This window comes from Muscardinus avellanarius (assembly GCF_963383645.1).
Source record: "Muscardinus avellanarius genome assembly, chromosome: 9".
In the NCBI taxonomy this organism is placed as follows: Eukaryota; Metazoa; Chordata; class Mammalia; order Rodentia; family Gliridae; genus Muscardinus; species Muscardinus avellanarius.
Window position 1 is genome coordinate 97,946,745 of NC_137795.1, and position 21,965 is coordinate 97,968,709.

At 43.1% G+C, this 21,965-nt stretch overlaps 1 protein-coding gene across 2 annotated transcripts in view; it reads left to right on the forward strand.

Moving 5' to 3' along the window:
- Positions 1-21,965, forward strand: part of TRIM24 (tripartite motif containing 24) — a gene marked incomplete at both ends in the record, with an annotated part of 89,583 nt that overhangs the window by 46,263 nt on the left and 21,355 nt on the right. The window contains 4 exons of one of the 2 annotated variants that reach the window (XM_080701919.1): positions 10,162-10,276; positions 12,940-13,086; positions 16,919-17,036; positions 21,399-21,667. In XM_080701919.1, the coding sequence (XP_080558045.1) occupies positions 10,162-10,276; positions 12,940-13,086; positions 16,919-17,036; positions 21,399-21,667 (649 nt within the window). The remainder of the gene's footprint in view (positions 1-10,161; positions 10,277-12,939; positions 13,087-16,918; positions 17,037-21,398; positions 21,668-21,965) is intronic. The other variant, XM_080701920.1, reaches the window with a different exon arrangement.

Here is a 21,965-nt window from a genome sequence, read left to right on the forward strand (position 1 = left end):
TCATAATGTAAATCATATTGACAATGACATGCATGCACACGCTCGTGCTCCCCAACTTCCAATACCGAGTACCCAGAATGACGTTGGTTTATATTCACATGTATACACATAGTCTATGGTAGTATTTCTATTAATGAACCTAAGACTTCCTTCACTCCTGCGATTATAGCTCCTCATGTGGAGTCTCTCTTTTATCCCAATTACTCCCTATCCTGCGCATATTAAAGACCCTTCACTTACAAAAACTTATGACCCTTCACTCTGATTGGCTAATCGCACTTAACATAATGTTTTTAAGGACCTTCCATTTTCTTGCAAATGATGTAATTTTATCTTTATTGCTGAGTAGAATTTCATTGTGTTTATTTCCCATAATTTTGTAATCTATTCATCTGTTGATGGGCACCTAGGTTGGTTCCATATTTTGGTTATTGAGAATTGTGCTGCTGTGAAAATGGGTATGCATATGTTACTGTAGTTCTCTGGTTTCAAGCCCTTAAAGTTACGTAGTGGTGGTATGGCTGGATCGTATATGGTGGATCCATTCCCAGTTTTCTAAGGAATTTCCACACTGATCTCCATAGCGGCTGGACTAGTTTGCAACCTCAACAACAATGTAGAAGAGTGCTTAGTTCCCCACAGCCCGCAGACATTTATTGTTGTTTGACTTCCTTATGAACTCTGATTGGGTTAAATGGAATCTCAGTGTAGTTTTGACTTGCAGCTCCCTGATTGCTAGTGATGTTGAACATTTTTTCCTGTATTTATTGGCCATTGGTATCTTCTCTTTTGTGAAATGTCTATTCAATTCAGTTGCCCATTTCTTGGTTAGGTTATTTGTCTTTCTAATATAAGGGGTTTTTTTGTTGTTGTTTGCGGTACTGGGGATAGAACCCAGGGTATTCTACCAACAAGCTACACCTCCAGCCCTATTTTTTATTTATTTTTTTTGTGTGTGTGGGTCTGGGGATGGACCCCAGGGGCATTCGACCTCCAAGGTATGCCCCCTGCTCTATTTTTTATTCCTTCTTTTGAAACAGGGTCTCACTGAGTTGCAAAGGGCCTTGCTAAGTAGATGAGGCTGTCTGTGAACCGCAGTCCTCCTGTCTCAGCCTCAGGAATGCTGGGATTACAAGCGTATGCTACCACGCCCAGCTTAGTTTTTTAAGTTCTTTGTATATTCTAGATATCAGGCCTCTGTCAGAGCATCTTCTCCCAGTTTATAGGCTTTCTCTTTAGACTTTTGCTGATTTTCTTTGATCAGAAACTTTTTAGTTTTGATACCATTCCACTTATGAATTCTTGTTTTAATTTTCTGAACTTTGGGGATCTTGTTGAGGAAGTTTCTACCTGTCCATATATGTTGGAGTATTAAACCTATGCCCTTCTCTAACAGCTTCATAGACTCTGATCTAACTTCCAGGTCTTTGATCCATCTCTGTGCACTGTGATAGGTAAGGATTTAGTTCCATTTATCTACAAGTGGATAGCCAGTTTTTCCAGCACCATTTATTGAATAGGCTATCTTCTCCAGAGTATGTACTTGGCCCCTTTGTCGAAGACTATAAGTGTATGGGTTAGCTTCTGTATCTTTCTATTCCATTGGTCTGTGTGCCTGTTTTTGTGACAATACCATGTTGTTTTTATTACTTTAGTTCTGTAGTATAATTTGAAGTCAGGAATTACAATGCTTCCATATGGTTCTTATTGCTGAGACTTGCTTTGGCTATTCTGGGTCTTTTGTTTCTCCATATGAAGTTTATGATTGATTTTTCTAGGTCTATGAAAAATGAGATTGGTATTTTGATAGGGACTGCACTGATTCTGTAGATCACTGTGTGTGTGTGTGTGTGTGTGTGTGTGTGTGTGTGTGTGTGTGTGTTCGTTCCTGGGGATGGAACCCAGGGCCCTCTACCTTCAGGCTATACCCCCAGACCTATTTTATGTTTTATTTGGAAACAGGGTCTCACAAAGTTGCTGAGAGCCTCACTAAGTAGCTGAGGCTGGCTTCAAATCTGTGCAATCCTCCTGTCTCAGCCTCTCAAGTACTGGGATTACAAGCGTACGCCACCACGTCCAACTGTAGGTCACTTTTGATAGAATGGCCATTTTGATGATATTTATTCTGCCTACCCAAGAGCAAGGGAGATCTTTCCATCTTCCAAGGTCTTCCTCAATTTCTTTATTTAGTGTTTTATAATTTTCACTGTAGAGCTGGGCTTGGTGGCACATGTATGTAATTCCAGTGCTTGGGAGGCTGAGACAGGAGGATCGCGCAGGTTCGAAGTCAGCCTCAGCTACTTAGTAAGGCTCTCAGCAACTTAGTGAGACCCTGTTTCCAAATAAATTATAAAATAGGTCTGGGAGAGAACCAGACGTAGTGATAGCACACTTGTAATCCCAGCATTTGGGAGGCTGAGACAGGAGGATTGCATATGTTAGAAGCCAGCCTCAGCTACTTAGTGAGGCCCTTTGCAATTCAGTGAGGCTCTGTTTCAAAATAAAGAATAAAAAATAGCGTTGGTGGTGTCGCTCGGTGGTAAGAATGCCCCTGAGTTCCATCCCTAGAACCGCAAAAAAAAAAAAAAAGGTCTGTGAGTATATTCTGGAGGTAGAAAATGCCCCTGGGTTCCACCCCCAGTACCACAAAAAATAAATTAATAATTTTCATTGTAGAGGTCTTTTACCCTTTTGCTTAGGTTTATTCCTAGGTATTTTATTGGTTTTGAGGTTATTGTGAATGGAATTATTTTCTGTATTTCTTTCTCTTTAGATTCATGGTTGGGACACAAAAAAGCTACTGATTTCTTAAATTGATTTTGGGGGCCCCTGGGCCCCCAACCCTGGGCGGGTGGGCAGGCGCTGGCGGGGTGCCCCCGGGCGACCCCCCTCTCTACCCGGAAGGACACCGTGGTCCAGGCCCCTGGGCCCCCGACCCTGGGCGGGTGGGCAGGCACTGGCGTGGTGCCTCTGGGTGGCCCCCCTCTCCACCTGGAAGGACCCCATGGTCCGGGCCTCTGGGCCCCCGACCCTGGGCGGGTGGGCAGGCACTGGCGGGGTGCCCCTAGGCAACCCCCCTCTCCACCCGGAAGGACCCCGTGGTCCGGGCCCCTGGCCCCGACCCTGGGCGGGTGGGCAGGCACTGGCGGGGCACCCCTAGGCGAACCCCTCTCCACCCAGAAGGACCCTGTAAAAAAGGAAAAGAAAAAGAAAGCAGGAAAATATCGGAGAGGGATCAAGGAGGTGGCGGATGCCAGGATACTGGAGATGCAGACAAAACTTATCCAAATGAACTGAAATTATTGGAAAAATTTCCCATTAAGGAGGACTGCTTCTTCTCTACATTGTTAAGAATCTTGGACATCATCTGTAAGGAGAGAGACTTTAGCGGAGACCAAGGAGAAAGGCAGTGCTGAAAGCGGTCTCCGCGTTGGCGGTGGAGAATTGTATTCAGGAGAAGCAGAAACCGGAGCCTACCAACCTTATTTTTTTTTTTTTTTTGGAGAAACTACACCAAAGGTTGAATGCTACCGTCGCGCATTCTTAGGAAGATTGGACAACATTCAGAGTGGAAAAAGAGCTTGGGAAAGATTTGAAATGGTGGAGGCAATGGCAGTGGCCAGTACTCAGGGGAGGCAGAGATCTGATACATTACACCTGCAACCTTTGAAGTAATGACCTCAGAGGCAGAATGCTACCACCACCACGCACCCTCGAGAATGTGGGACAAATAGTTGGGCGAAGAGGGTTCTCGGATTAGAGCCTGCCGAGGGGTGAGGCCGGTGACGGACGCAGCAAAGCTGGGATCGGAGCCTGCCGTGAGGCAAGGCCGGTGCTGGCGCCTCTGAGGCTGGGATCAGAGCCTGCCAAGGGGTTGGGCTGGGGCCGGGGCCAACGAGGCCGGGATCGGAGCCTGCCGTGAGGCAAGGCCGTTATTGAGGCCTCCGAGGCCGGGATCATAGCCTGCCGAGGGGTTAGGCCGGTGCTGGGGCCAGCGAGGCCGGGATCGAAGCTTACTGCGAGGCAAGGCCGGTGCTGGAGCCTCCGAGGCCGGCATCAGAACCTGCTGAGGGGTTAGGCCGGTGCTGGGGCCACAGGCCGGCATCGGAGCCTTCCGTGAGGCAAGGCCGCTATTGAGGCCTCTGAGGCTGGGATCGGAGCCTGCCGAGGGGTCAGGCCGGTGCTGGGGCCAGCGAGGCCAGGATCGGAGCCTGCCGCGAGGCAAGGCCGGTGCTGAGGCCTCCGAGGCCGGGATCAGAGCCTGCTGAGGGGTTAGGCTGGTGCTGGAGCCACTAGCCGGCATCGGAGCCCTCCATGAGGCAAGGCCGCTATTGAGGCCTCCGAGGCCAGATCGGAGCCTGCCGAGGGGTTAAGCTGGTGCTGGGGCCAGCGAGGCCGGCATCGGAGTCTGCCATGAGGCAAGGCAGGTGCTGGGGCCTCCGAGGCCAGGATCGGAGCCTGCCGAGGGGTTAGGCCGGTGCCAGGGCCAGCGTGGCCGGGATCGGAGCCTGCCGCGAGGCAAGGCCGGTGCTGGGGCCTCCGAGGCCGGGATCAGAGCCTGCGGAGGGGTTAGGCCGGTGTGGGGCCAATGGCCGGCACCGGAGCCTTCCATGAGGCAAGGCCATTATTGAGGCCTCCGAGGCTGGGATCAGAGCCTGCCAAGGGGTTAGGCCGGTGCTGGGGCCAGCGAGGCCGGGATCGGAGCCTGCCGCGAGGCAAGGCCAATGCTGGGGCCTCCGAGGCCGGGGTCAGAGCCTGCTAAGGGGTTAGGCCGGTGCTGGGGCCACTGGCCGGTATTGGAGCCTTCCGTGAGGCAAGGCCGCTATTGAGGCCTCCGAGGCCTGGATCGGAGCCTGCCGAGGGGTTAGGCCAATGCCGGGGCCATTGGCTAACATCGGAGCCTGCATGAGGAAGGCCGGTGCTAGGGCCTCTGAGGCCGGGATCGGAGCCAGCTGAGGGGTTAGGCCAGTGTCGGGGCCAGCAAGGCCAGAATCGGGGCCTCCCATTAGGCAAGGCCACTGCTTGAGCCAGCGAGGTCTGGATCAGTCCACCAGGTAGCCAGGCCACAACTGGGGCCGTCAAGAATGGGATTGGTATTTGCAACACGGCATGCACAGAGAAATATCGCAGAAAATTAAAGCCAGATGCTTCCCCTAATCAGCAATAACTAGGAGGAAAGGGGCAACAGGAAGTGGTCGAGCTATAGAAAGGGCCTTATAGTGAAGCAACTAAGGTGACCAATCAGAGGGTATGGAATAGGGGAGGATGGAGCCTCTTTAAAAAGCAGGAGGTAGCCGGGCGTGGTGGCGCACGCTTGTAATTCCCGCGCTTGGGAGGCGGAGACAGGAGGATCGCGCTGGTTCGAAGCAAGCCTCGCTGGCTTAAGAGACTCTGTTTCCACATAAAAATGTTAAAAAATAGGTCTGGGAGTGTAGCCCGTGGGAGTGTATCCCGGAGGTAGAAGGGCTTCCAGAAACCCCAGTACCACCAAAAAAAAAAAAAAAAAAGCAGGAGGTATATAAACATATGTATCAAAGTTAATCACCAAACAAGCATGGGATCAAGGGAGGGGAAGGGAATGGGATGGGGACTGGATGAGGGCTAATTGGATGATGTGTGCTTGTATATCCTCTCAAGTCTTATATTCCAATGTGATGTATGATTACAATGCACCAATAAAAATAAATTTTAAAAAATTGATTTTGTATCCTGATACTCTGCTGAATTGGTTAATCAGCTCTGGTTGTCTTTTGGGTGATAGGATGATATCTACAAACAAAGATAACTTTAATTTTTCTTTTCCTATTCGGATTCCTTGATCGATAGCTCTATCTTGTCTTACTGCTCTAGCTAGAATCTCAAGTACTCTATGAAAAGGAGTGGTCATAGAGGACATCCTTGTCTTGTTTTTGGATTTTAGAGGGAATTTCTGCAGTTTTTCCCCATTCAATGTGATTTTGGCTTTGAGTTCATTGTATATTGCCTTAATGATGTTGAGAATTTTTTTTATCTTTTTCTTTTTCTTTTTTCTTTCTTTCTTTTTTTTTTTTTTTTTGTGGCACTGGGGTTCCTGGAAGCCTTTCTACTCCCGGGCTACACTCCCAGATCTATTTTATATATTTTTTTAATTTGGAAACAGGGTCTCTTAAGCCAGTGCCGCTGGCTTCGAACCTGCGTGATCCTCCTGTCTCTGCCTCCCAAGCTCAGGGATTACAAACGTGCACCACCACCACACCCGGCACTGCAGTGTTCTTAATATGAATGGGTGTTGGATTTTTGTCATGCTTTTTTAGCATCTATTGATATGATCTTGTAATTTTTGTTGTCAGTTCTGTTTATGTGGTGAATAACCTGTATTGATTTGTGTATTTGTTGAACTGGTCGTGCTTTCCTGGGAGGAGACCAACTAGGTCATAGTGTACAATTTTCTTGATATGATTTTGAATGTGCGTGGCTAACTTTTTGTTTAGAATTTTGCCAACTATGTTCATTAGTGATATTGGTAATTTTCTTAAGGTATCTTTTATTTGGTTTTGGTATTAATGTAGTCATGGCGTCATGGAGTTTGGAAGAATTTCGTAACTGTATATTTCACGGAATAACTGTAAAATATTTTGTTGAGCTCTTTTCTAAAAGTTTTGTAAAATTCAACTGGAAACCCATCTGGACCTTGGCTTGTCTTTGATGGCAGAATTTTTTTTTTTTAATTGCTGTTTCTATTTCTTTGCTTGCTACTGGATGGTTTAGGTTTTTATTTTTATCTTGGCTCAACTTACATAGGTAGTCTTTAGAAATGTCACTTTCTTCCATCTTTTCCAGTTTCTTTCTTTTGGTTAGTTTAACTAGGGTCATGTCAATTTTCTTAATCTTTTCAAAGAACCAGCATTTTTATTTGTTGATACTTTGTATTATTTTTGTATTCTCTACTTCATTCGTTTTTACTCTGATTTTAATTATTTCCTGCCTTCTGCTGGCTTTTTTTTTATGTGTTATAATCTTATGTCATATTAGGATATTAAGTGTTAGAAAAATATGTGCACAGAACTCTTGGTGTCCTTCCCTCTGGATCCCCCGACCATTTCTCTGAGATTAGAATTGAAGATTGTTTATAGATTCGTAGCATTATGTGATTACTGCCTTCTTTGTGGCCTCGTCCCCCATCTCTCTTCCCTCACCCCCCAGTCCCTCTGCTGGTACCTCTGCTCATCTACCTGATGTTGCCCTTATTACCAGGTATCACGCACTCTAACTTCCACACAGAAGGGAGAACATACATCCATGCGCTTTGTTGTTGTTCACGGTACTTGGGATGGAACCCAGGGGCATTCTTCCTCTGAGCTACACCCCCAGCCCTATTTTTCATTCCTTATTTTGAAACAGGGTCTCACTAAGTAGCTGAGGCTGACCACGAACCTGGATTCTCCTGTCTCATCTCCCAAGTACTGGGATTACAAGTGTGCGCCACCACACCTGGCTTTCTATTCATGTTTTGTTTTGTTTTGATACTGGCTATACTCAATATAATATAGACTAGTGGAACAGAATAGAAGATTCAGAAACAAAACCTATATTTATAGCCAGTTGATTTTTTGGGGTGGTACTAGGGTTCCTGGAAGCCCTTCTACCTCCGGGCTACACTCCCAGACCTATTTTATGCTTTTTTTATTTTTTGGAAACAGAGTCTCTTAAGCCAGCGTGGCTGGCTTCGAACCTGCGCGATCCTCCTGTCTCTTACCTCCCAAGCGCGGGGATTACAAGCGTGCGCCACCACGCCCGGCTAGCCAGTTGATTTTTGAAAAAGGTTCCAAAGACATACACTGGAGGAAGGACAGCCATTTCAACAAATGGGGTTGGGAGAACTGGCTGTCCATATGTAGAAAAATGGAACTAAACCTAACCTCTCGCCCTGCACAGAAGTCAATTCTAGATGGTTCAAGCTGAGCGTTGTGCACCCTTGTAATCCCAGTACTTGGGAGGCTAAGACAGGAGAATCACAGGTTCATGGCCAGCCTCGGTTACTTAGTGAGGCCTACTTCACTACTCACTACTTCACTACTCACTACTACTTAGTGAGATTCAGTTTCAAAGTAAAAAGATTAAAAATCAGGCTGGGGCTATAGGTTTCAAAGACCTAAAAATTGGACCAGAAACTTTGAAACTCGTAGAAAAGGGTATAAGATCAACTTTTTTATAAAACATTTCTGTTTCATATAACATCTCAAGTTAACTAAATACTATTTCCTTTGCAAATATTAATCAGAATAGTATATTTTGCTAAATAGAATATTGTTGGATTTTAATATTGTCAGTTTTAAGTAATTCGAAATTTGTAATGAGTACTGAATAAATCAGAGATAATTATTAGAATTTCTTCCATCTAGTAGCAAAAAGTAGCAATTATAAAAGTAATTTGTGTGGAGGTGGTACTAGGATTGAACTGAGGGACATTCTACTTCTGAACTACATCCCAGCCGTGTGTGTGTGTGTGTGTGTGTGTGTGTGTGTGTGTGTGTGTGTGTTTACTGGGGATTGAACCCAGAAGCTTCTACCACTGTGCTATACTCTCAGATCTATTTATTTTTTATTCTGAAACAGGGTCTCACTAAGTTGTAAAGGGCCTTGCTAAGTAGCCTAGGCTGGGCTTCAAACCTTCCAGATACTGGGATACAATCATGTGCTACCACACCTGGCCATCTCAGCCCTTTTCATTTTTATTTTTAAACAGGATCTCTAGGTTGTTGAGATTGGTCTCAAGCCTGTGATCCTCCTGCCTCGACCTCCCAAGTGGGATGACAGGTCTGTACTACCACACCCAGTTACATTCTCTTAGTCATAGCATTCCCAGTTCTTCTAATCAAAGGAAGAAAAGTATTTGGTCATGGAGACAGTATAGTTATTTGGCTATCTATTTTGACATAATTTTTTTTTTAACTGTGCATTCTACGTCTGAGTTACACCTTCAGCCCTGCTTTTCTTTCTTTCCTTCTTTCTTTTTTTTTTAATTTATTTTTTTGTGGTACTAGGGATGGAACCGGGGGCATTCTACCTCCAAACTACACCCTCAGCCCTATTTTTTATTCTTTTATTTTGAAATAGGGTCTCACTGAGCTGCAAAGGGCCTCACTAAGTAGCTGAGACTGTCTGTGAACCGTGATCCACCTGTCTCAGCCTCCCAAATGCTAGGATTACCACACCCAGCAACATATATGTTATTAAAAGTAGCAAAGTACAGTGAATTTTCTTTTTGAACCCAATCAGGTATAATAAATTCAGGTGTGTAATATTAGAGAATTACCTTTTTTTGCCTCTTTTTTGCAGTGAATAAATACAACAGCAATTTTCATAGTTTATCTTGCTGATGAATCCCAGTTTTAGTCCCCAACCTCCCAACTTCATCCTGGGTTTTTGGTTTTTTTTTTGTGTGTGTGTGGTACTGGGGATGGAACCCAGGGGCTTTTCTACCTCCGGGCTATACTCCCAGACCTATTTTATACTTTATTTGGAAACAAGGTCTAAGTTGCCAAGAACCTCACTAAGTAGCTGAGGCTGGCTTCGAACCTGCACGATCTTCCTGTCTTAGCCTCTCAAGCCCTGGGATTACAAGCATGCACTACCATGCCTAGCCCCCAACCTCATCCTTTTAGGTAGAGAATTGATTTTCCTGGGTATCAAAATTTTTCCAAGTCATATAGTTTCTTAAAATGTGTTAATTTTTTTCTAATGTGATATATTTTGCTTTCAAGATTGAGTGGAATGACTGTATCTTTGAGAAGAGTCATTTCTATTGTTTCATCTTAAAGACAGTTTTAAGTGGAAGGAATCAGAAATGGAGCTTTAAGTGGCTGAAAACGCATTGATTTAATATAGGCTTTAAAATATCAGTTTAGAGAATTATTTTTAAAATTTACTTTAACACCGGGTGTGGTGGCGCACGCTTGTAATCCCCACACTTGGGAGGCGGAGACAGGAGGATTGCGCTGGTTTGAAGCCAGCCTCACTGGCTTAAGAGACCCTGTTTCCAAATAAAAATATAAAACAGGTCTGGGAGTGTAGCCCGGAGGTAGAAGGGTTTCCAGTAACCCCAGTACCACCAAAAATAAAATAAAAATAAATAAATAAAATCTACTTTAAATTCTGGATTTTTTCTTCTTTGATTTTCAGAATAATTGAAGTAAATCAAAATCAAAAGCAGGTGGAACAGGATATTAAAGTTGCTATCTTTACATTGATGGTGGAAATAAATAAAAAAGGAAAAGCTCTGCTCCATCAGCTAGAGGTAAGTTCCTGGCAAGGCCAGTGTGTGATTCATAATAGTATTTTTTTTAAGTACTGTGGATTGAAGTGTTCTACCTCTGAACTACACCTCTAGTCCTATTTTATTTTTATTTTGAAACAAGGTCTCAGTAGACTGATGAGAGTCTCACTACTTTCTGAGGCTGTCCTCGAACCTGCTATCCTCCCCCCTCAGCCTCAAAGTACTGGGATTATTGGTGTTTGCCACCACACCCAGCTCCTGCAGTATTTCTAATGTGCTTATGAATTTGAAATCATGTTCTATTTCACATTCTTTCTCCTTATAATTTAATGATGTTTCTTTCCAATCTGTTTCCCTTTGCTAGGCTCTACATTGTAGCCAACTGCTTATAGTTTTATAATACACTAAAAAGTTAACTCCTCCTTGTTCTTTCATTGTACAAGGCACAAGGCTTTGTGAATGATGACAAGATGAGCCATTTTGCAGATTCATTAAAGTGATAATGTTGCATCACCAAAGAGATGGAGTTTAGCAAAATGTTACAGAAAAATACAGTTAGTTATATTTAGCCCTCACAGTGTACACTCATGCTGCACAGAGTGATGCTGCCGTCAACAAGGATGTGCCAATCAGCTTTCCATCCTCCATGTAAAAAGAACTTTAAAGTAAGAAGTAAAAGAAGAGCCTTCCGTGTTCCTATGCAGCCGAGGTTAGCAGCGTAAGGCAGGGAAGTCTGCTGTAGCCTGCTCTCAGAGGCACTCCGGTTGCCTGGCCTGTTCTGCGGGCCTGGGCTGAGGTAGGGCTGTGCTGAGGAAGACGGCTTCCACTTCCCACTTGCGCCTCACGTGCTCCGCGGGGTCATTCCAGATCCAGACTAAAGCAGAGGGCCAGCGCGCCTCGCCGTGGCCCTGCGAGGTGGTGGCGATGCTAGAGCCAGAAACACGCTGACCTGGCACAGCAAGGAGATGCCTGTGTGGTGTTTCTTACAACGTGCCCCCTTGTTAAGCAGGCGTGTCTGCCTCAGCATTCAGTCTCAACTGTGAAACCAACATGTAGTGAGTGATGTCCAAGGCACCTAACTAGGATACTTCAGGTCAGAAAAAGATTACTGCCCGCACAAACTTTCTTAACTCATAAAGATCAATACCCAAAGTGAGGGTACGACCTCAAGCCATATGAGGTTACAGCTTGTACATGGTAGATTAGTAGATAACATGAGTTGCAGGATATTTAGGTATTCTTTTAATATGTTGATGCAGAATGAATTCTCTTTACTTTATGGAGGCATAGATAGCAATTTAGATTGAGAAGAGAATAAGAATCCAAATATTTTGCACAGTTAAGGAGAATACGATTCCTAGAAATAATTTAGTTCAGCCGGGCATGGTGGCGCACGCTTGTAATCCCAGCACTTGGGAGGCTGAGACAGGAGGATCACAGGTTTGAGCCAGCCCCAGCTACTGAGTAAGGCTCTCGGCAGCTTAGATCCCGTTTCCAAATAAAATATTAAAATAGGGTTGGGGGTGTAGCCCAGAGGTAGAAAGCCCCTGGGCTCCACCCCACCCTAGTACCACAAAAATATTTTTTTTAACTGAAAATTTCAAAATTCTGCTTAACAAACATCATGACTTGCTTTCCAAGAGAACCATAACGTACCTCAAAATCAGTTGAGCTTCAAAAAATAAAAATAACCAGACCTTTGAATCTATAAAAATGAACATGGTCATCATTAGTAGGTTTTTGTTGTTGTTGTTGTTGTTTTTTTTTTTTTTTTTTTTGCGGGTCTGGGGATGGAACCCAGGGGCATTCGACCTCCAAGCTACACCCTCTGTCCTACTTTTTATTCTTTATTTTGAAACAGGGTCTCACTGAGTTGCAAAGAGCCTCACTAAGTAGCTGAGGCTGTTCGCGAACCACGATCCTCCTCTCTCAGCCTCCCAAATGCTGGGATGACAAGCGTGCGCCACCACGCCCGGCTTCAATAGCAGTTTTAAGTAACTTTCACTTATAGTTTTCCACCTTTATTTCTCATACCCATTGTCCTATTCTAGAGCTCTCCTTTAAGACAAACGTAACAGTTTTACATGCTCACGCCCAATAGTTGTCACCATAGAAGACACACCTGAGCTTCTTTCTACTCCTCAGTTTGGAACCTCCTCAAAAGTCAGCATTTCTGTTCCGACTAGAATGTTTCTAAGGAAACATCTTACAGAAATCAGCGGTTGCTTCTCTCTGAGCTTAGATTAGGGATGACAAGGCCTTGACTGTTCATGTGTATTTTCCAAATTTAAACTGATTAGGGCAGGTACCTAGGTTCAGTCTTTATTGCAAATATAGGTTCATGTAGGAGTATAACAGTTTTCCGTGAGACAGTAGAAATCCCTATTTTCTTTCCCTTTATCATGTCAAGGATGAAGTGTTTGGATGGGACCTTAAAATAACCCAAATTTCAGTACTGTCCACTTTTGATTACTCTGTGTGTGTTACTTATTTATTTATTTATTATTTTTGAGCCAGGGTCACATTAAGTTGCTGCCTCCTGGGATGATAGGCCTGTGCCACTATCCCTGGCCCAAGAATGTTTTTAATTCTGCTAACTGAATTTATAGAGAAGGTTATCTGAAAATGACCATTGAAATAAATGTTAAGTGCAGAAAATAATTACAAAATCATTTTCTTTTCAGAGCCTTGCAAAGGATCATCGCACAAAACTTATGCAACAGCAGCAGGAAGTGGCTGGACTTTCCAAGCAGTTGGAACATGTCATGCATTTCTCTAAATGGGCAGTTTCCAGTGGCAGCAGTACAGCCTTACTCTATAGCAAGCGGCTGGTAAGATAACGTGTGGTATTTAACATTCCTTAAAACTACAGCGACAGACTAAACTGTGAGAAGCTCGAGATGTACAGATGTGCTAGGCGTGGGGTTCAACTGTAGTCCACGCTGTTTGGGCAGCTCCAGCCGGAGGAGCACTTGAGCTCAGGAGTTTGACACCAGCCCAAGCAACTTAGCAAGACGCTGTCTCGGATTTAAAAGAAAGTAAAGAAAACCCAAAATGAGATTTTGGGAGGGGGATACTGAGTATTAAACTCAAGAGGCATTGTACTTCCGAGTCATGCCCCCAACCCATTTTTATTTCTTATTTGGAAAGGAAGGCTTCATTCAATTGCTGAGGCTGGCTTTGAACCTGTGATCCTTCTGTTTTAGCCTCTCGAGTACTGGCATTACAAACTTGTACCACCACACCTGGCTTCTAATTTTAATTGACCATAATATTTGGGTTTTAAAAATACTTTTTTTTTTTTTGGTGGTACTAGGGATTGAACCCTTCTATTCTACCTCCGGGCTACACTCCCAGACCTATTTTTTTATATTTTTTATTTGGAAACAGGGTCTCTTAAGCCAGCAAGGCTGGCTTAGAACCTGTGCAATCCTCCTGTCTCCGCCTCCCAAGGCGGGGTGGGGGGTTACAAGCGTGTACCACCATGCCCGGCTTATACTTAAACTGGCACAATTCACACATAACTTTAGTTATTGTGTGTGTGTGTGTGTGTGTGTGTGTGTGTGTGTGTGTGTATTTTACTGGGGATCGAACCCAGGGACATTTTATCTCTGAGCTACACAGGCAGCCCTATTTTTAATTCTTTATTTTGAAACATGGTCTCACTAAGTAGCTGAGGTTGGCTGTGCACCACAGTCCTCCTGTCTCAGCCTCCCAAGCACTGGAATTATAGGGGTGCACCACCATGCCCAGCCTAACTTCAGTTTTAATCTACTATTGTCATTCCTGTTTTGTTTTTCCCAAAAATTTCATGGTCTTCGTAGCATTTGAACTTAATTCAAACAATATTGTTGATAAATAATTATAGCCAACATTTACTGATCAACTGTGGCCTGCTAGGACCTTTTAACCATGTTTCATGTAATAGTTAAGCTTAAATAACTCTTAGGAGGTAGATTATACCTATCCATTCCCGTTTAACAAATGATGGAACCAGGACAGAATGTTAAGTGATATGTCTCATATCATTCAGTGAACATCAGGTATAATTAAGATTCAAACTATTGTCTCAGACCTGACCCTAGAGTTAGTGTTCTTACCCTTACCACTCTGTGAAATAGAATGCTGGATAGTTCAACCCCATGTGTGGGTACTGGTTTGGTGAACTTTTTTTTTCCTGTTTTTGTGGGTCTGGGAATGGAACCCAGGGGCATTTGACCTTTGAGCTATACCCCATGCCCTATTTTGTATTTTAATTTTCTTTCTTTCTTTCTTTCTTTTTTTTTTTTGGTGGTACTGGGATTCCTGGATGCCCTTCTACCTCCGGGCTACACTCCCAGACCTATTTTTTATATTTTTTAAATTTGGAAACAGGATCTCTTAAGCCAGTACGGCTGGCTTTGAACCTGCGCGATCCTCCTGTCTCCGCCTCCCAAGCGCGGGGATGACAAGCGTGGGCAACCATGCCTGGCCTTGTATTTTAATTTTGAAACAGGGTCTCAGTAAGTTGCAGAGGGCAGTAAGTTGCAGAGGGCCTCACTAAGTTGCTGAGGCTGCCCGCGAACCACGATCTTCTGGTCTCAGCCTCCCAAATGCCGGGATTGCAAGCGTGCGCCACTACACCTGGCTGGTGAACTTTAAAAAAAAAAAAAAAAAAGTTCTGGAGATCAAACCCAAGGACCTTGATGAACTATTTTAAAAAGGGTCAAAAACCTGTTAGAAGATGCCTGTAGATCTGGACAGACAGACGGTGCATTTCTGACAGTGCTGCTACTCTGTGAAATAGAGGTTGCTGATGCTACTGGTCTGCGGACCATGTTTTGAATAGCAAGAATCTGGAAAACATTTACCACTAGATGTCAAGTCATACGAATGTTCTTAAAAATTCCCCCATTAGCCAGGCGTGCTGGCACACACCTAATCCCAGTACTTGGGAGACTGAGACAGGATGATTGCAATTCACATCCAGCCTCAGCAACTTAGCGAAGGCCTCTACAACTTAGTGAAACCCTGTTTGAAAATTTAAAAAATAAGTCTGCTGTTATAGCTCAGAGATAGATGCCACTAGTTCAATCTAATACCACCAAAAAATAAAATAAAAAATAAAATCCTCCTTTAGTTGGTTTTTTTGTCTTTGTGGTACTGGGAATTGGACCCAGAGGCATTCTATTTCTGAGCTACACTTCCAGATGGATTTTATTTTTTATTTGGAAACAGGGTCTCGCTAGGTTGCTGATGGCCTCACTAAGTTGCTGAGGCTGTCCTCGAACCTGCAAATCCTCCTATCTCAGCCTCCCAAGTACTGGGATTATAAGCATGTGCCATTATGTCTGGCTTCTCCTTTAGTTTTATTTCTTTGAAAATGTGTGGCAATGCCTTTACTTTTAAATGATTATCAGCATCCCACAGAATAACATATAACAAGTGTTTTTGCGGGGGGTGGTATTAGGGATAGAACCCTGGGTCATTCTACCTCCGGGCTATACCCCCAGACCTATTTTAATTTTTATTTGGAAATAGGGTCTCACCATATTGCCTCTGAGTTGCTGAGCCTGTCTTTAAACCTTCAGTCCTTCTCTCTCGCCTCCCACGTCCTGGGATGGCAGCGACCGCAGCGTGTGCCTCTACGCCTGGCTGTGTGACAGGTTCTTGGATCTTGTCATCTAGTTTTTCCTCACTAGCAGACCTTGCTCCATTTCCAAAGTGCAGATCAATTTGTATTGTCTATATCGCATTAGCCCCTTATGTCTACATTCTGAAACTTTCTTTTAAAAAGTAAGTTTTTAGCAACTCGGCAAGACCTATCAAAAAATAAAACTACAGTTCAGTAGTTCTGGGAATCAATCGTTAGTCTCGGGTGGGGTGGCTTAAAATAAATGAGCAAGGTACATTAAAAATTTTCATTTTACAAATGGAGATATTTCTGTGAAGTTTTATCACCACTTTAATTTATTTTGTTATCTATTTTGGTGGAGCTAGGAATTGAACCCTGAGAGTATTCTACCTCTGACCTATACTCCCAGCCCTCTTTTATTTTTCATTTTGAAAGAGGGTCTCATTAAGTCGCAGAAGGCCTAAGTTGCTGAGGAGAGCCATGAACCGGTCATTCTCCTGTCTCAGCCTCCCGAGTACTAGGATTACAAGTTCTCCACTGTGCCCAGCTTTATTCCTTTTTTTTTTTTTTTTTTTTTTTTTTTTTTTTTTTTTTCGGGTCTAGGGTGGAACCCAGGGGAATTCAACCTCTGAGCTACACCCCCGACCCTATTTTTTAGTCTTTATTTTGAAACAGGGTCTCACTAAGTTGCAAAGGGCCTCACTAAGTAGCTGAGGCTGTCTGGGAACCACGATCTTCTGGTCTCAGCCTCCGGATTGATGGGATTACAAGCGTGCACCACCACGCCCGGCCTATTCCTAATTTAAAAAGCTGACTTTAAGTCATCACTTTAAGATGCCCTTTAATTCTGTGTAGCTGTACAGCTGAGTTATACCTCACAGACTGTAACATTTTTAAAAAGAAAATTTACTGTGCATGACTACTTTGATAATCCATATGTAAGATTATTGTGTGTTAGCAATCATACTAGAGACCAGTTATTCAATGGGCCTGTAATAAATTCTTTGCTCAGATAGATATCGGTGTTTAGTTCTTTCTCTGCTTTCCAGATTACATACCGGTTACGGTACCTTCTTCGCGCAAGGTGCGATGCTTCCCCAGTGACCAACAACACCATCCAGTTTCACTGTGATCCTAGCTTCTGGGCCCAAAATATTATCAACTTAGGTAAGCCATTATGTAGATCCACTTTGTCTAAGTGCCATTTGTTTGTGGAACTCTGTGATCAGAACATGTTATGGAACATAATTCCTGTCTACTCCCTAAGCGTTTTTCCCATATCTTGTTTTACAGGCAAGTTCTTTTTCCTGATCTTATTAATAATGTATGTTTATGGTAACACCTATGTATGAATATAAACATGTATGTTTCTGTTTGCATGAGAAAAAAATAATCTTTATGTTGAGTTGTAGGCTATCTAGGTATGTAGGGATTTGGAGGTTTTTATTCCCCAAAGAGTTTTGTTTGCGTGGTTAGTGCTAGAATTATCAGAATGTGTTGCCTCTCACTGTTCATACGGGATTGGTCCCAGGGTCTAGTGCATGCGAGGCAAGCACTCTACCTCAGCTATGTCCCCAGCCCTCCCAAAATTTGATGTTTATAATATGGCTCTGAGTATTGAATCCAGAGGCATTCTACCTCTAAACTATTCTCCCGGCCTTTTTTATTTTCTGGTTTTGAAATGGGGGTTGCCGAGAGTTTCACTAAATCATTGAGGCTATCCTCCAATCTGTGATCCTCCTGTCTCAGCCTCCCAAGCATGCCCTACCATCCTGGCAGCATACCTCTTATCATATTGTTACCAGCTTACTGTCCTTGAGACCCTTCATCAAGTCCCCGTAGTTCAGATGCTTTATCTTTTTTGGAAGATTTCTGTTGTTGTTATTCTTCTGCCTGGTCAGGTTATAATTTTACACGGATGCTTATTTACTAACTGAACTATAACACATAGACAGCAAAGTACCCAGATCGTATGTATTAGAGCCAACTGAATTATCACAGAAAGACCATCATTGGGTAACATTAGGAGCTAGACGATCCTTGCAAGCAGCTCAGCAGCTCTTTTGCTGAGTAAAGTCTTGTCACATTAATTTCTCATAGGGAGACTAGACAAAAATTTAATAATTCTAGATACATTGTTCATCAACAATCAGTATTCCCTTTGATTTTTTGTTGTTGTTGTTGTTTTCTGTTTCATTGACTTTATTTCTGAATCATCAAAAACAGTTGCTCTTCTTATCCCCAAGGTTAGATTCTGGTAGGAAAGGAGAATAACAGAAGAAAGAGCCAGTGCTCTTAGAACACACAGGCAAGAAAAACAGGCCTACACAGGTCTCATCCAGACAAGTGAAGAACAAAGGGAATCCTCGAAGCCGAGGTTGAAAGAGACCACTGCAGGCCAGTTCAGAGGCAACTGGAATCATACGTATTTTTCTCCTGCACTACTAAAAAGAAGCAGCTTTGGAAAGACAAAGAGTGCATATAAGTAGCTCTCTTCCTTAACACATCCTGCTCTACTATCACACATCTCCATATAGTAAAAATTAATCATAAGTTAAAAATCCACAAAGGTAGATATATAAAAGCACACATACATACATATACTTAAAACATATAACTTGACCTGAGTGTATTGGTACATGCCTGTAATCCCGGTACTTGGGAGGCTGAAACAGGAGGATTGCGGGTTTGAAGCCAGCCTCTGCAACTTAGTAAGACCCTCTTTCCAAGTAAAAAATAAAATCAGCCGGGCGTGGTGGCGCACGCTTGTAATCCCTGAGCTTGGGAGGTGGAGACAGGAGGATCGCGCAGGTTTGAAGCCAGCCGCGCTGGCTTAAGAGGCCCTGTTTCCAAATAAAAATATAAAATAGGTCTGGGAGTGTAGCCCAGAGGTAGAAGGGCTTCCAGAAACCCCAGTACCACCACCAAAAATAAATAAATAAAATAAAATAAAATCAGTCTGGGGTATGGCTCATAGGTAGAATGCTCCTAGGTTCTAGATTCAGTCCCCAGTGCAACACACACACACACACACACACACACACACACACACACTCACATACACAACTTACAATATGCAAATACACTCACATGTAAATATAAGTGTATTTAAGAATTATGTTTAAAATTGACCACACAAATGGGTAGTTTTAGATAAATCTGCATAGCAAGAGCAAAAATAAGATCTCCTAGTTAAATGAGTTTGTGAAACTCTGATAGAATAAAGTTTATGAATAAAGTTAAACAGTATCCTTTAACTTAGATATTATCAGAGCTATCATTTTTAGCTTGGTAGATAAATCTACAGTGATATTTACATTGTAAATCTGCCAAGAAAGAGACAAGTGTTCCAAACCTGTTTATCCATGTCTTCTGTGAAACATTTTAGAGAAGAGTCCTAGGGTTTTGTTTTGGTGTTATACTGGGATAGGTCCCAGGGGCATTTACTTTATTAGTTACACCTCCTGCCCTTTCTGTTTTTGTTTTGAAACAGTGTGAGAAAAGACTATTATTACAGACAGTGCAGAAACACATATGAATTTAGCTATTAATTAGGGGATTTAGTTTTCTTACAATGTAAAACAATCTTATGCTTTGCTAACCAACATGTGTATGTGTGCGCTGGGGATTGAATCCAGGGACATTCTACCTCAGACATATTTTATTTTATTTTAAATGTTGAAATAGAGTCTAACAATCTCAGTGTGGTGGCTCACACTTGTAATTCCAGTACTTGGGTAGCCAAGACAGGAGGATTTGGGTTTGCCGCCAGCCTCAGCTACTTAGTAAGGCACTCTGCAACTTAGTGAGACCCTGTTTCCAATTAAAGTATAAAAAAATAGGTCTGGGAGTATAGCCCCGAGGTAGAAAAGCCCCTGGGTTCCACCCCCAGTACCCCCCTACACACACACACATACGCAATAAAAAAAAAAAAAGTAAAAAATATGGCTGAGGGTGTCGCTCCAAGGTAGAATGCCCCTGGTTGAACCCCCAGTATCTCACACAACAAATGAGGTCTCACTAGATTAATGAGAATCTTAGTACTTGCCGAGACTGTCCACAAACACTCCTGTTTCAGCCTCCCAAGTACTGGGATCACAAGTGTATACCACCACTCCCAGCTCCCATGTTACTTTTTTTCTTTTGTGGGGTATTTTTGGGGTGCTGGGGATTGAACTCAGACACTCTACCTTCGAGCTACACTGCTCAGCCTGATTTTATTTCATATTTAAAAACAAGTTCTCACTTGTTGATAAGAATCTCACTACTTGCTGAGGCTGTCCTAAAACCTGTGAATCTCCTGCCTCAGCCTCCTAAGTACTAGGATTATAGGCATGTGTTACAACACCTGGCTATTAAGGCGGATGGGGGGGGTAATCTTTCTTTCTTTCTTTCTTTCTTTGCAGTACTGGGGATTGAACCCAGAGCCAGGGGCAGTCTGCCTCTGAGCTACACCCCCAGCCCTATTTTATTCTTTACTGTTGCAGAGGCCCTCTCTAAGTAGCTGAGGCTGGCTACGAATCTGTAATCCTCCTGTTTCAGCCTCTTAAGTAGTGGGATTACAAACGTGCCTCACCATGCCTGGCTGATAAATTTTGATAGAGAAAATCAACATAAAAGTTCTTTGAAGGCATTTTTGAAGGCATTGTTACTGGTGCATTGTAGTGTCATACATCTAATGGAGCACAAGGTGATAGAGGCATACATACACACTGAACTTTTTTTTTTTTTTTTTCAGTACTGGAGATTGAATCTGGGGCATTCTACCTCTGAGCTACACCCCCAGCCCTGTTTTTTATTCTTTATTTTGAAACAGGGTCTCACTAAATTGTAGAAGGCCTCACTTAGCTGAGGCTGGCCACAAACCGCAGTCTTCCTGTCTCAGCCTCCCATGTACTGGGATTAAAACCGTGTACCACCCCATCTGGCTTGAAGGCATATATTATTTATTTATTGTGGTATTGAGGATTGAGCCCAGGATCATTCTACTTCTGAGCTGTACTCCCAATCTTATTTTATTTTTACCTTGAAATAGGATATTCCTAGGTTGATGAATCTTTCACTGCTGAGGCTGTCTTCAAACCTGTAATCCTCCTGTCTCATCCTCCCAAGTGCTGGGATTATAGTGGGCCACCATTCTTGGCTGGAGTCCTCTGTTTTTAAGAGTGAAATAGAGCTGAGTGTGATGGCACACACCTAATAATCTCAGTACTTGGAAGACTTAAGACAGTGGAATTATGGGTTTGAGGACAGCCTCAGCAACTTCGCAAGACCCTATTTCAATTTAAAAAAAAAAAAAAAAACCTTTTTTCTTAAAGGGCCAAGAATGTAGCTTATAAGTGGAATGATGCCTCTGGATTCAATCCCCAGTATCTCCCCCACCAAAAAAAAAAAAAAAAAAAAATGTAAAGGGATTCTGAGACCAAAAGATTTCTTAGCAATTGAAGTTCAGCAAAAATAGCCATTCAGAATATGAGTAGGACTCACCAGTTAACACAACTTTATGTCTTACTCTTTTTCTTTCATTAGGTTCTTTAGTAATCGAAGATAAAGAGAGCCAACAACAAACGCCTAAGCAGAATCCTGTCGTGGAACAGAATTCACAGTCACCAGGTGGTTTATCTTCAAACCAGTTATCCAAGTTTCCAACACAGATCAGCCTAGCTCAGTTACGGCTCCAGCATATGCAGCAACAGGTAATGGCTCAGAGGCAACAGGTGCAACGGAGGCCAGCACCTGTGGGTTTACCAAGCCCTAGAATGCAGGGGCCCATCCAGCAGCCTTCCATCTCTCATCAGGTAAATTTGGAAGCAGGCTTATCCTAACTAAGACAATTGTAGTATAACTGTGTTCAGCAGCTCTTAAAATAACCAAGACATCCCTTGTCCTTGATTCAAATATTTGAACTAAAAAATATATCATCTTAAAGATCCCTGATTGAACACCTAGCTTTTAGCTCTACTTAAAAAATATGATTTATTTGTTTAGTACATCTCTTTTATCATCTGTTTGTTGTCTTCAAATTATAGTAAGGGATAAATAACCCATGCCTGTGACTGATGGAAAAAGCTGGGTACCTAAATTCCTGTATTAGTG